The sequence below is a fragment of the Rhagoletis pomonella genome, unplaced genomic scaffold (assembly GCF_013731165.1).
Source record: "Rhagoletis pomonella isolate Grant_MI unplaced genomic scaffold, Rhpom_1.0 Rhpom_scaffold_00004, whole genome shotgun sequence".
NCBI lineage: Eukaryota > Metazoa > Arthropoda > Insecta > Diptera > Tephritidae > Rhagoletis > Rhagoletis pomonella.
Window position 1 is genome coordinate 7,278,548 of NW_023458558.1, and position 12,031 is coordinate 7,290,578.

General features: G+C 42.2%; 3 protein-coding genes and 1 long non-coding RNA gene across 5 annotated transcripts in view; 3 read left to right on the forward strand and 1 right to left on the reverse strand.

Moving 5' to 3' along the window:
• The first annotated feature begins 6 nt into the window (after nt 1–6).
• LOC118736894 (caspase) lies at nt 7–1,322 on the forward strand. The gene has a single exon (XM_036467018.1). The coding sequence runs from the start codon at nt 32–34 to the stop codon at nt 812–814; it is 783 nt and encodes a 260-aa protein (XP_036322911.1). The 5' UTR covers nt 7–31; the 3' UTR covers nt 815–1,322.
• Nucleotides 1,323–1,583: 261 nt separating this feature from the next.
• LOC118736895 (electron transfer flavoprotein subunit beta) lies at nt 1,584–2,917 on the reverse strand. Of its 2 annotated transcripts, XM_036467021.1 has the most exons (3): nt 2,673–2,917; nt 1,772–2,513; nt 1,584–1,704 (listed from the first exon to the last, which is right to left on the reverse strand). In XM_036467021.1, the coding sequence occupies exons 1-2, from the start codon at nt 2,721–2,723 to the stop codon at nt 1,803–1,805; spliced, it is 762 nt and encodes a 253-aa protein (XP_036322914.1). In that variant the 5' UTR covers nt 2,724–2,917; the 3' UTR covers nt 1,584–1,704; nt 1,772–1,802. The 2 variants fall into 2 exon arrangements, with proteins under 2 accessions (XP_036322914.1, XP_036322913.1); XM_036467020.1 differs by having other exon boundaries at nt 1,584–2,513.
• An 830-nt stretch (nt 2,918–3,747) lies between these two features.
• LOC118736893 (tRNA:m(4)X modification enzyme TRM13 homolog) lies at nt 3,748–5,385 on the forward strand. The gene is made up of 2 exons (XM_036467017.1): nt 3,748–5,211; nt 5,274–5,385. The coding sequence occupies exons 1-2, from the start codon at nt 3,902–3,904 to the stop codon at nt 5,317–5,319; spliced, it is 1,356 nt and encodes a 451-aa protein (XP_036322910.1). The 5' UTR covers nt 3,748–3,901; the 3' UTR covers nt 5,320–5,385.
• Nucleotides 5,386–10,307: 4,922 nt separating this feature from the next.
• The window catches only part of LOC118736897, an 11,611-nt gene continuing 9,887 nt past the window's right edge, over nt 10,308–12,031 (forward strand). Inside the window, exon 1 of the long non-coding RNA XR_004992775.1 lies at nt 10,308–11,259. This is a non-coding gene — a long non-coding RNA (uncharacterized LOC118736897). The remainder of the gene's footprint in view (nt 11,260–12,031) is intronic.

Consider the following 12,031-nt stretch of genomic DNA (forward strand, 5'->3'; position numbering starts at 1 on the left):
TGGCAGCAGTTATCACAGTTACACAGCACGCATGGTTACCGATCGACATGCGGCCGAATATAATATGCGCCACAAGAATCGAGGAATGGCATTGATTTTCAATCATGAAAACTTTGAGGTCCCCACGTTGAAGTCACGCGCAGGCACCAATGTCGACTGTGATAATTTGGCCCGTGTACTTAAACAACTGGATTTTGATGTGAAAGTATTTAAAGATTGCAACTTAAAGCAATTAAAACAACATGTAGAATGGGCGGGGCAGCAAGACCACAAGGACAACGATTGCATTTTGATTGCTATACTCTCACATGGGGAACTTGGTTATATTTATGCGAAGGATGTGCAATACAAATTGGATCAAATATGGGCTTACTTTACACCGCAGCATTGCCCAAGTTTGGGAGGAAAGCCTAAGCTGTTCTTCATACAAGCTTGCCAAGGTGATCGCCTCGATCCAGGTGTAACAATGAAGCGAGCTGGTCGTACCGAAACTGACGGCGAATCATCAATGAGTTATAAAATCCCTTTGCACGCTGATTTTTTGATTGCCTATTCTACTATACCGGGATTCTATTCATGGCGCAATACTACACGAGGCTCTTGGTTTATGCAATCTCTCTGTGCCGAATTGGCAGCGAATGGTAAACGCTTAGATATACTCACACTGCTAACATTCGTGTGCCAACGAGTTGCAGTTGACTTCGAGTCTTGCACTCCGGACAATCCTGAAATGCATCAACAAAAACAGATTCCATGCATTACTACAATGCTGACACGAATTTTGCGTTTTAGTGATAAAACGGCACTGCGATAAGTCCAATAGTTTACTGAAAAGTAAAACCATCCATGGTGAATATTTTGGAAGCGTTGACAAAGCTTCAGATTTTAGTTCAAACAATTATTTTCTCATCTAAGATTAAAATTTTACTCATTTTATAAAAACAGATTTTGACGACGAACTTTTGGTATTTTTTTAATAAACAGTATCTCAACATTTAAGAAAATAAATACATATGCATGTATTTGCGTTTATATACGCATGTAATTTCTAGTGAACGTAGCGGTCCCTGAACTAATCATTTGGGCGACATTCCAAACGAATTAGATATCCAACGAAATAAGCCACTTTCCAAGTACATATTAAGAATTTTTATATGCTTTTATACACGTTTGACTTGCATATACATTTTATTCAAATTTTAAATGTTCTACTATACATAGTATGTAATCTTTTTGTCGCAAAATCATGCATATAGACATAAGATAGACTGCCATGTTTGTAAGCTCCAATATACATAAATAAAATAATTCGCACGAAAAAATGTTGTGATCTTTTTTAGAGCAGAAAATTCCTTAAATGCTTTGCAAAATAACCTCGAGATATTTCCGTTTATGGGAACGATACAGCATTCTGTAGTTTCTCACATAATTGGATGACAATGACTTAAATGCAATAGTGTGCGGTCACCAAGTTTACACAGCAATCTCATTTCAAGCGATTTCGCTACCACACATTTGAGCTGTAATTAATAAGTATGTATTCTACTGACGACACCACATGCTCTTTCAAATAAAACGCCTAGTTAGCTGCTCCAATTCGTTATGGGATTAAACGTAAATATTTATTATCTACTTCCAATAGACTACACACGAATTCGGAAACATAAAGATTGCTTTAGAGGTTTTAAAATTTCATTAATTTATCTAAGAATTTCGGGAATAAAAAAAAAATTAAAATCAGAAAAATATATTTTATAAATGCACTTTAAACCTGCTGTTATATCATTTAACAACATCTGTGTTTAGATGTGGCCGCCTTCTTTCAGTTTGGCGACGAGTGCGTCTACATCAGGTACCAAAGCACCAGACTGGCGCACAGGCGGCTCCTCAACAGAAACAATCTCGATGCGTGGTGTTGTATCGACTCCCAAATCCTTTGGCGTGGTTTTCTTTAATGGCTTCTTCTTTGACTTCATGATATTTGGCAACGTTGCATAACGTGGTGTATTCAGGCGCAAATCGGCGCTCAGCACTGCTGGGATCTTAGTTTTAATAGTCTCTAGACCACCATCGATTTCACGTGTGATAGTCAAGCCACCATCTGTCTTTTCTACTTTATTACAGAAAGTACCCTGCGGCCAATCTAAGACGGCAGCGGTCATTTGTGCTGTCTGGTTACTATCATCATCAATGGCCTGCTTGCCAAGAATTACCAAATCGGCTTTCTCGTCTAATGCCAATTTCGCTAAAATCTTTGAGACATGAATGGGTTGCAGTAAATCGTATTCCTTGCCAGACACTTCAACATGTACGCCACGATCAGCCCCCATCGCCAGCGCAGTACGTATCACTTCCTGAGATTGTGTTGGGCCAACTGAGACCGCTATGACTTCAGCGGCGATCTTCTTTTCCTTCAGTTTGATGGCCTCTTCGACAGCGATTTCATCGAAAGGGTTCATTGAGTGCTTAACACCTTCAGTAACCACACCAGTCTTATCAGGTTTAACACGTACCTAGAAAACATCGTATTAGAATATATGTATAAAGGTCATAAAAGTCGCAGCAGGGAGCAGATAAATCTCAAAGCGGGTGCTGCGCTGTTGATTATGCAAAAGGCTACAAATTCGTAGATAAGTGCAACAAAAAAAGCGAATATTTCTCGTATATCGTACCTTAACGGCATAATCGATCACACGTTTAACACCAACGAGTACACGAGCCATATTTTAGTTGATATAAACAAATTTTTAATATAGGCACTCAAAAAAATAAATTGATTTAATAAAGTTTACAAAATGAACAAAAAAGATAACGCTCCCTGCAACAAGTGACAGGTCCAAAGGTTGATACAGTGCTGCCAAGCCAACCAAAGGCAAGTTAAACCAAAGAACGTAAATCTAGAAGAAGGGACAACACACACACGTTCAAAAGAAAAGGAACGGGTTGGCTTTCCTTTATGGCCGTTGGCTAAAGGGGCGGTGGGCGAAAGGTAAGTGGGCGTGGCACCTCTAAGCCACCTTTTTGGAGAGGGAATGAACCGCCATTGACACAAATGCAACCCCCGACCACATAGGTCCTATATAGTTCCGTAGGGACCCCTTAGAAAAATTGCCAAAAATCACAATTTTCATTTGCGTTTATTCGCATCAAAAATGTTAAATATTGATTTGCACAATACATTTTTATATACAAGACACTTTTATAAAACACCCAGTAACCAAAATAGACATCACTGGGGCGGCAGCCCCAGGTTTACCACACAGAAAAGGAATTCTAGTTACCTTATTCTTTCCCAAGGTCACACAGAAAGGAGAATTCTACGTAGTAAGGGTTATAATCCCTAAGCGCGGCCGAAGGCCGCCTACGCAGAAAGAAATTCTACGCAAAAATACTGTGGACGCAAGTAAAATTGCGATTTTTGCCCATTTTTCTAAGGGGTCTGTAGGGAACCATAGTGGGCCTAGGTGGTTGCATTTTTGACAATGGCGGTTGATGCCCTCTCCAAAAAGGTCGGTTGGAGGTGCCACGCCCACTCCCCCTTCGCACACCGCACCTTTAACGAACGGCCATAATGGAAAGTTTCCCCAAAGGAACCCTGCAGCAAAGAACCTAAATCTATAAGAAGAGACAACTCGTTGAAGTGTGGCGAGTGAGTCTGGAAGGTTTGCAACAAAGAACGTAAATCTATTAAATTAACCTTCTTTGCTTTGGACTTACTTTTTTTGGTAACGTTTTCTCCTTTTATAGGTTTACGTTCTTTGGCGATGCTACGTTCAAGATGTCCCGTCTTATTGATTTACGTTCTTCTTTTTCTAACACTTCATGATCACCCTGTAGGCACAGCTGTTTTGTGACACGTTTAATTCCCAAAACAAAAGGAAAATCATAAATAAATAAACCAATGGGTTCCGAAGTTGAGGCGAAAAAGCCAAAAATAAGTGAAAATGCTGGTGAAAATAATCCAAATTGTGCGCATTGGGTGCAGCGCAAGAAACGTTACTGCAAAATGACAGTCAAGGCTGGGCAAAGGTATTGCGGAGAGCACCAGCCTTCCGTTTTTTCGGAGTCATCCCAACTCGCAACCGAGGCCGATGATAACGTCCGCATCCCTTGTCCCTTGGATGCAAAACATACAGTTTTTAAGAAAAAACTACAAAAACATCTGCAAATTTGTAACGCACGAGACAAAGGCGATGCTCCAGCATATATAGAAAAGGGCATAAATTTGGGCATCACCGATGTGGTATCTACTGACTACAGCAAATTAAGGATACATGATTTACCTGATGAAGAATTCTATAAAATAGTATCAACTACAAAAGCGTTATATGCAAAATTCGTGGAAAACACCATTGAATCGATACATCACCAGCACAAGTTACTAGAAACGGAATTGGCAAATTCGGATTATGGCCCCGAGACGAGAAAGCACTTGCTACAGGCATCCGCTCTCCTAGGTATATTGGACAGTGAAAAGCAAATACAAGCAAGCACAAGCTATGTAGAATTTGGTGCAGGTAAAGGTCAGCTTGCTTACTATTTAGCACATTTGCTGGAGTCACTACCCGCTTCTCAGGTAGTGCTTGTTGACCGCATGTCGTTGCGTCACAAAAAAGATAATAAAATCGAAGATCGGTCGCTAGTGCACCGCATTCGTGCAGATATTGCTGACTTTCGCATGAGTGGCCTGAAAGAGTTGCGGAGCACACGACGCTGCGTAGCCGTTTCGAAGCATTTATGTGGTGCGGCTACAGACTTGACGTTGCGCTGTATAACGCAACCTAGATGTATTGATGAAGATAGTAAATCTCCTGGCACTGAATATGTACTTATAGCACTGTGTTGTCACCACCGCTGCGATTGGCAAGTGTACGTAGGTAAAAGTTTTTTTCAAGAGCACGGGCTGACGAGTCGAGAGTTTGCTGTGATCACCAAAATGGCAAGTTGGGCAATCTGTGGAACAGGTATGAGTCGAGAACGAAGACGCGCATTAGAGGAACAATCACAAAAGCCTGAAGAGGTGGCTGAAGCTAACTCCAAACAGCGACTGAGTTTGGCTGAGCGGGAACGCGTTGGTGACATGTGCAAACGTATTCTTGACTATGGTCGATTGCAATATTTAAGAAGCCATGGCTTTAAAGCGACGTTAAAGTATTATGTAGATCGAAATGTGACGCTGGAGAATGTCTGTCTTATTGCAAGAAAAATCGAGTAAGTACCTACTTATTTATTTTGTTTTTTGTGCAATTTTCAAAAAATAGCTTAATTTGCAGTTCCTCTGAGTGCCAAGAAGATGAAAAGGAGCCCTCCAACTACTGAAAAGATAGTTGTCTGTTTATTGAAATGTTGTAAATTGAATTAAATTAAGTTTATGTATGTATGTACATAAAAATTTGAAATGCGCCAACAAAAAGTTATGTTAAAACCTCTTGTGCAATGCCTAAATGTATGCAATGATTTCTTGCAATCACTAAACCAACTCTTTCTCAACATCTTTCGAGGTATAATTTTCATATTTTTTGCCATTTATTTATGTAGTAGTTTATTTTCAACACTACTTTTATTTACTTTCATACATAAATTATTTGTATTTGCTTCGGTATTTTCTATCTCTGACAACAACAAGAAATTGCAATTTCCGCTTTTACTTCCCTTACTTGCGGTCGCTTATGTGCAAATACAAATGAATATTAATTTGCAAAAATCCCTTCACAACGTTTTCTCAATTAATTTTTATTCGCTGAAGTGTGCGACACAACGCCCACACGAACAGGAAAAACAATAAATCGCTCGTATTCCACTGAACGAATGTATGAATGAAGGCATTCATGAATGGGAGTAGACGTTGAAAGGCAGTAGCTTAGCGGCGGGAATGTGATTAGCAGTACATGGCAATAAAAACGAAACAAAAATTGTGTTTATTAAAAAAATTGTGGGCAATTGCTGCTCCAATAAAAATTAAAAGGCACTCAATGCAAAAATGCATACATGTTTAGGTACACACATATGTTTATTATATAAGAATATTCATATATCGCATCCGGAATGACTAGGGAGGTACATATGTAGAAGTAGTGGTGATAATTTAGATTAGTGCAAGTATATGTAAAGCGCTCAAAATATGTCAATCATTGAGGTGTCTGCAATTGCCTAATTATGGGCATTAGTTGCGAGACGGCATGCCAAGGATCGAAAGTAAATTATGCGGATATTCATAATCTACCGAGCTAAATTATTACGAGTGCTTTTGAGAGACAACTGGCGATTGGCGCCGGCGTTAGTCAGTGCATATTACGGTGGGGTGCGATAAAGCCATGCGAGATAACGCCATGTGGCTCTATCTCCCATCCAATTGCGAGGTAAAGCCATATGGCATTATCACGCTTCGTATTGAGAGATAATGCCATATTTTTTTTTGTCAATTGTGAGTTAAAGCCATATGGCCTTATCTCTCACTGCAGGGGAGTGTCATAATCCCAATTTTTTTACTTGGGAATATGACACTGCAGAGGGAGTGTCATACTCCCAATTGGGATTTTGACACCTTTGAGCTGGTTTCCCTTTTACAAAATGTGCAAAAAAAAATTTGTTACTTTTTTTAACTTGGGATTTTGTCTAATTTTTATTTGGGATTATGACACCCAGCCTGCGTGTCATAGTCCCAAGTAAAAAAATTGGGATTATGACACTGCAAGGGGAGTGTCATAATCCCAATTTTTTTACTTGGGATTTTGCCAGTTGGGACTATGACATGTCACCGATTTTTCCCTTTTACAGAATGCTTACACCTTCTTGAATGCATATAGAGCAGAAAATATTCCGTAAAAGGGAAAATCACATGAGAGATAAAGCCATACGAGATAACGCCATATGGCCTTATCGCTCTTTGAAATTGGAAATAAAGCCATACAGAAATTTTGGCGCGAATATGGCTTTATCTCTCTTTGAATTGAGTGATAAGGCCATATGGCGTTATCTCGCATGGCTTTATCGCACCCCACCGCATATTACATTAGCTTGCATAAAAGATGTACTTACATACCTCAGTATTTTTATGTAAGGTATGAGGCTTCTGAGCCTGAGAGAGATATATATGTAGATATATATTAAAATGAGGTATGCACCGCGACCTAGTGATCTCCTCTTCACAATACTCCGTCGAAGCCTACACCGCTCAAGAATAGCAGCACCGCCGTCAGAGGTAGGAAGTGAACGTTCCCATGACAGTCGGGTTTACGTAACCAGAAAGACTCAGATTTATGTATGTGCATTGTTTCTGGCCAAGGACGGTCACTCCAGCATCACTCCCCAAAAACTCTTAGGGGAATTTGTATGCTGCTACAACAACAACAACAAGAGGTAGGGAGTGAATGTGCTTAAGTTATGGCCACATCCAGCCTATACTTTCCTCACGCCTTCTGCAGATGGCATCACTCGATAAAAATATATAGTGGTGTGTCTCTGGTCGAGTCGCAGAGCCGACATAGATCGCTTGACCATATTCCCAGCTTATAGAGATGCCCTGTTACTATGCAGTGTCCTGTAAGGTTACCTGTCAGTATTCTAAGTTTCTCCTTTCGGGAGGTTAATCAAGTTTAGGAATATCTTATTGATGTACCATCCCAGTAGACTCTTTGCCTGGTGCAGTCCTACTGAGCCAGGTTAGCTTAAATCCCTTACTGCATTCCTCTCCTTCCTGAGCCCTTCCTTAAGACTATTGGGGTCTACTCCCAGAAATGGCTCCGGGCCAATTGGATGGCTGTCCCGCCTATCTTGCGAGACTGTCCACCGTCTCATTACCCTCTGTTCCCAATGCTAATTGAATATTGATTTGCTACCAAGGGAATTAAGTTGTTGTTGTAGCGGCTACTAAACCCCGCCTGAGTCGGCTCATTCATCTGCGTTGTCGTCTGGTTCAGCTAAGGGGAGTTCCAGGAAGTGCGCAACTTCCACAGGTGCTGTCCATAGGGACAGGGGCGTTAGTTGGATGGGGTTTCGGGGTGCATGTGAAGAGGTGCCTTTAGTCATGTGCAAGCAATTCCTTAACAAAAAATTTATAAAATTGGTAAGTCCCTCAATGGTTGTAGTCAAGCTCTACTAGCGGTAGCCCCAGGGAGCGTGCAGCCTCGATGGAGTCTGTCCATAGGGACAGGGGCGTCAGTAGGGTGGGGTTCAGTGGGCATGCGAAGAGTTGCTGTGAGTCATGGGGCGTCTCTCTCTCTCCGCATGCCGGGCATTCGTTTAGAACATCTTCGTTTATTCTGCTCAGGTCTGAGTTCAACCTTTTGCGGTAACCAGAGCGCAGTTAGGCTATTGTGGTCCGAGTCTCCCGAGGCAGACGAAGTTCTGTTCCCTACCAGGAACTGCTTGCAGAGCATTGTGCGGTTGTATGCGCCGAGAAGGAGGGCAGACTGTCGAAGGTAGCTCCCAGGATTTTTGGGTTATTCACCGTCGGATTTGGTTCGCCATCGACGTGAATACACAGCTGCAGTCTGACCTCCTTCGTCCAGGTAGTCAATAAGGTTGCCGAGGGCTTTGTAGGGAGAAGGTTAGGTTCCTTTCTGTGAAGAAGCGCGAAAGCTCGGAAAGATAGCCGTTTACTTTCGAGCACAAGTCATCAATTCCATTCCCAGAGCAGTCGTCAGCATAAGAGACAATAGAGACTCCTTCTGGGGGTTGAGTAGGCTTTGATATATAGTAATTAAATAATGGCGGGGATAGAACACCACCCTGTGGTAACCCCTTGGTTAGCTAGTTTTGTCTCTAAAGATTACTGGCGAATGTCGACCACTCAGATAATTCGTCGACCACCTTTTGAGTCCGTGTGGGGGAAAGGAAGCCTAAACTTCTTCTTGTAGCAAGGAATGACAGACTGAGCTGGGGAAAGGTGAGTTTTCGGCCGGTAAGACTCCACCTTTGTTGGCTGATTGCCCCGACTTAAGTAGTGGAACCACTCTCTCATTTTTCCACATATGTGGAAGACAGAATGAGGACCTTGGTGGAATATGCTACTCTCTCCAGACCCTTGTCCTCACTGTTTCTGGAGATTGTGCGCCTCGCAGAGGGGGATATCCTCTTAGTTTGGGTCTTTTGCAGATCCAGAGCCTTCAAAATGGCTGCCACTGTCTGAAAACCTACTAATTATCGTGCCAGCAATGTTCATATCCACTCCAACTGGTTATGCTTACCAACATCTCATTGGCTTGTGTGTCACGCGAGCACTCAATTTGTAATTAATCGCCATTCGGTATGTCTGTCCGGATCTTTTACTAAGTTGTCTTATTTAAATGGCGCGCCAGCCTCAACAAATGCGGAAGGTCATGAATTGAAGCATTTAAGGAGCGCTGTCGCACGCCGCCGGCTTCGCCTTAGATATCACTGGTTGTATTGAGGAACTGAGAGCGCCGGTGTAAATGTTTTTTATTTTGTTGCATTCAAATGGTGCGCTTTTTAGTTTTTGCTATAAATAGCGGTTGTCTGCGCTTACCACGCGACACCACTGTCTGTCCGAGTTGATCACTGTTAAGCGCGCCACTTGAAACGTTTGCATATCGACGAACGCTTGCTTGATATACATTTTATTGCCGATATTACGTCAATGCGCCGCCCTACCCACCTTATAAGGAAATAAGAAAAAACCAACCACACCGAGAACTGTCAACAGACGCGCCAGACATCCCACCAACGAACGTCGTCCGTTCGATCACTAACGCTTTATGCGAACCGCTAATTCAGATGCCACTTTCGATTTCATTACCGCTTACATAGTAGCTGGCGCTGGCAACAATTGCTCCACAAACCACATTGCAATCGCTGTGCCAACTGCAGCGTCTCAATTAATTAGCCCATTATTTTATATTAGAATTATGCAGTTAATTTGTTAGTAAATAAATTATTCATATTTGACCAACGCCGTCACCGCCGTCACCGCTGTCGCCGCCTGCCGCCCACGACCCGCCACACTGAGATGGGATTTGGCTGTATGTGCTTCTCTTACCTGTTACACTCTGTGTCAGGGCATTAAAATTATGGTTTTTATTAATTACCTCTAAGGTGGCTAATTGGCGCACCGGTATTTCCGAGTAGCTCTGTGATTTGCAATTGCAATGGGCGGTTCGCAATTAATCGCCGCTGCCGCTTACCGTTTACCTGCACCGTTTGTCGCCATTAACACAAACGTTGAGCGGAGTGGCATTTAATCACGTGTTAAACGTTCGACTGCAACCGCCTATTAGCCCGTTACTTTTCGCCACAAACTATGTATGTACATATATCAAAGTATGATTGTGTGTGCGTTAATTATTTTTCGTTTTTTCGACCGTACAGTTCCTGCATAGCAGCCGGATGGAAGGTCATTGCCCGCTTTTGAGTGTCACTTTCATTTGGGCTTTCGCGCGCCGCCTCACGTTTTTGCGCAAACTCACCGCGCGCTTTAGCAGCCGTCCCAAAGAAAAGCCTGTTGGCCAACAGTTTATGGGCTGAGAGTGATGGTGAGGGGCGATTGTGATTACTGACCGGCCCCGTTAAGTCTGTTACTCGGGAGGAAGGTGAGCGCTGCGGGCGATCGCGATTTCACTTTCGCACGCTGCCTCACTTAAAGACTCGCCTTAGTTTTCTCCACTGCCGCCGCCGCTGGCACCTCGCGCACTTAACCACACCACACCACATATTGCATTGCGCTCGCAATTACTCTCAATTCAACTGGCTGGCAATATGTCAATTGTTGCGGTTGAGCTCCATTCACGTCGCTCAGTCTCGTCGTTTCGTTTCGAATTGCCTTTTCATTTCAATGGTATGAATGAAGCGGCACTCATTCCGGATCTTTGGACATCACTTTTTCTTGGCTGTAGTTACCATTGCAACAATGCAGGCGGTGCTATTCATTACTCCTCTGGATGTTTATCTTTTTCCAGTTTGATTTCGGTGCTATTAATGCTAGGTATTTTGATTTCTGCTTCTCTCCCATTTTTTTATTGCTGGGCGCTGATTTGTTGCAATTGCAATTGCAGCGCTCACAAGTGGCAGTGAAAGTTTTCTTGTCACGGATTAACTACTTTGGAGTGCAGTAGTTTGTTGTGTGCCTCTTGATTGCATTCGCCCGCAACGGTTACACAGATTCTTCGATTTTCGCTGCTTAGTTACTGGCGCTGCTGCTGACTGGTTTTCGTTTTCACCTACTGTCGGAGTGTGGGAAAAGCAACTTATCGCATAAATCCGCATTGAAAATTGTTGGCTGTACATAACTTTAATTGCAGTTTGGTAGGTGGATGTTTTTTGGTTTTTTTTTTTTTTTAATAAAACGCGCCAAATAAACGTGCAATCTGCGCGAACAAATTTCATTTTGTAAAAGTTTGTACTTGTGAATGGTTCTTTAATTCTGCCGACATTTTAAAAATGCATATCTCAATTTCTGATAAATTTTTTGAAAAATTTAACCATTCACGCTCCAAAGAGTATGTTAAAAGGGCGTGTTTGAAGGACTTAAACTTCCACTGCGAGGCATACATATTTACCCATTTTCAGTGCCTTCTATGAGCGCCAAAGGAGGCTTATTTTTCTAACCGGGGTTATTCTGAAGTGTCAAAATGATAAAATGCTCAAAAAACGAGTTCCCAAGTGCTTGACTCGCCTTATCTGGAAATCCTTGACATAGGAGATGATTAAACGATGCCTCCTCTTTTTTATACCGGCCACTTCTGCAGCAAAACCATTTTGGTATACGCCGTGGTTGGGACATTTTGCAGAAACAGATTGGCGCAAGGAAGAATTCCTACTTCTGATTGGTTTAGCTTAAGGACCGTTTCTTGCTAAGTCTCGCCATAAAGAGCTTCAGGCTCCACATTCTCTCGGTTAATCCATATACCGTTTGTTATGGCTGAGGCATAATGGTCAGTTTTCTTGAGACGATCGCAAATCGGGGGCAAGTCCTGCGAATGGAGACCCCCACAAACTAATTTTTCCAATTTTGAAGAGTAGATGAACATATATGCGTAGATAGTAATAAATATGCCAGCATATTTTTATTTTTTTT

Coding starts and splice junctions, on each gene's coding strand:
- LOC118736893 (XM_036467017.1), top strand. CDS start 3,902: ATGGGTTCCGAAGTTGAGGCGAAAAAGCCAAAAATAAGTGAAAATGCT. Junction 5,212..5,273: donor CTTATTGCAAGAAAAATCGA/GTAAGTACCTAC, acceptor CTTAATTTGCAG/TTCCTCTGAGTGCCAAGAAG.
- LOC118736894 (XM_036467018.1), top strand. CDS start 32: ATGGTTACCGATCGACATGCGGCCGAATATAATATGCGCCACAAGAAT.
- LOC118736895 (XM_036467021.1), bottom strand. CDS start 2,723: ATGGCTCGTGTACTCGTTGGTGTTAAACGTGTGATCGATTATGCCGTT. Junction 2,514..2,672: donor TGATCGATTATGCCGTTAAG/GTACGATATACG, acceptor GATGTTTTCTAG/GTACGTGTTAAACCTGATAA.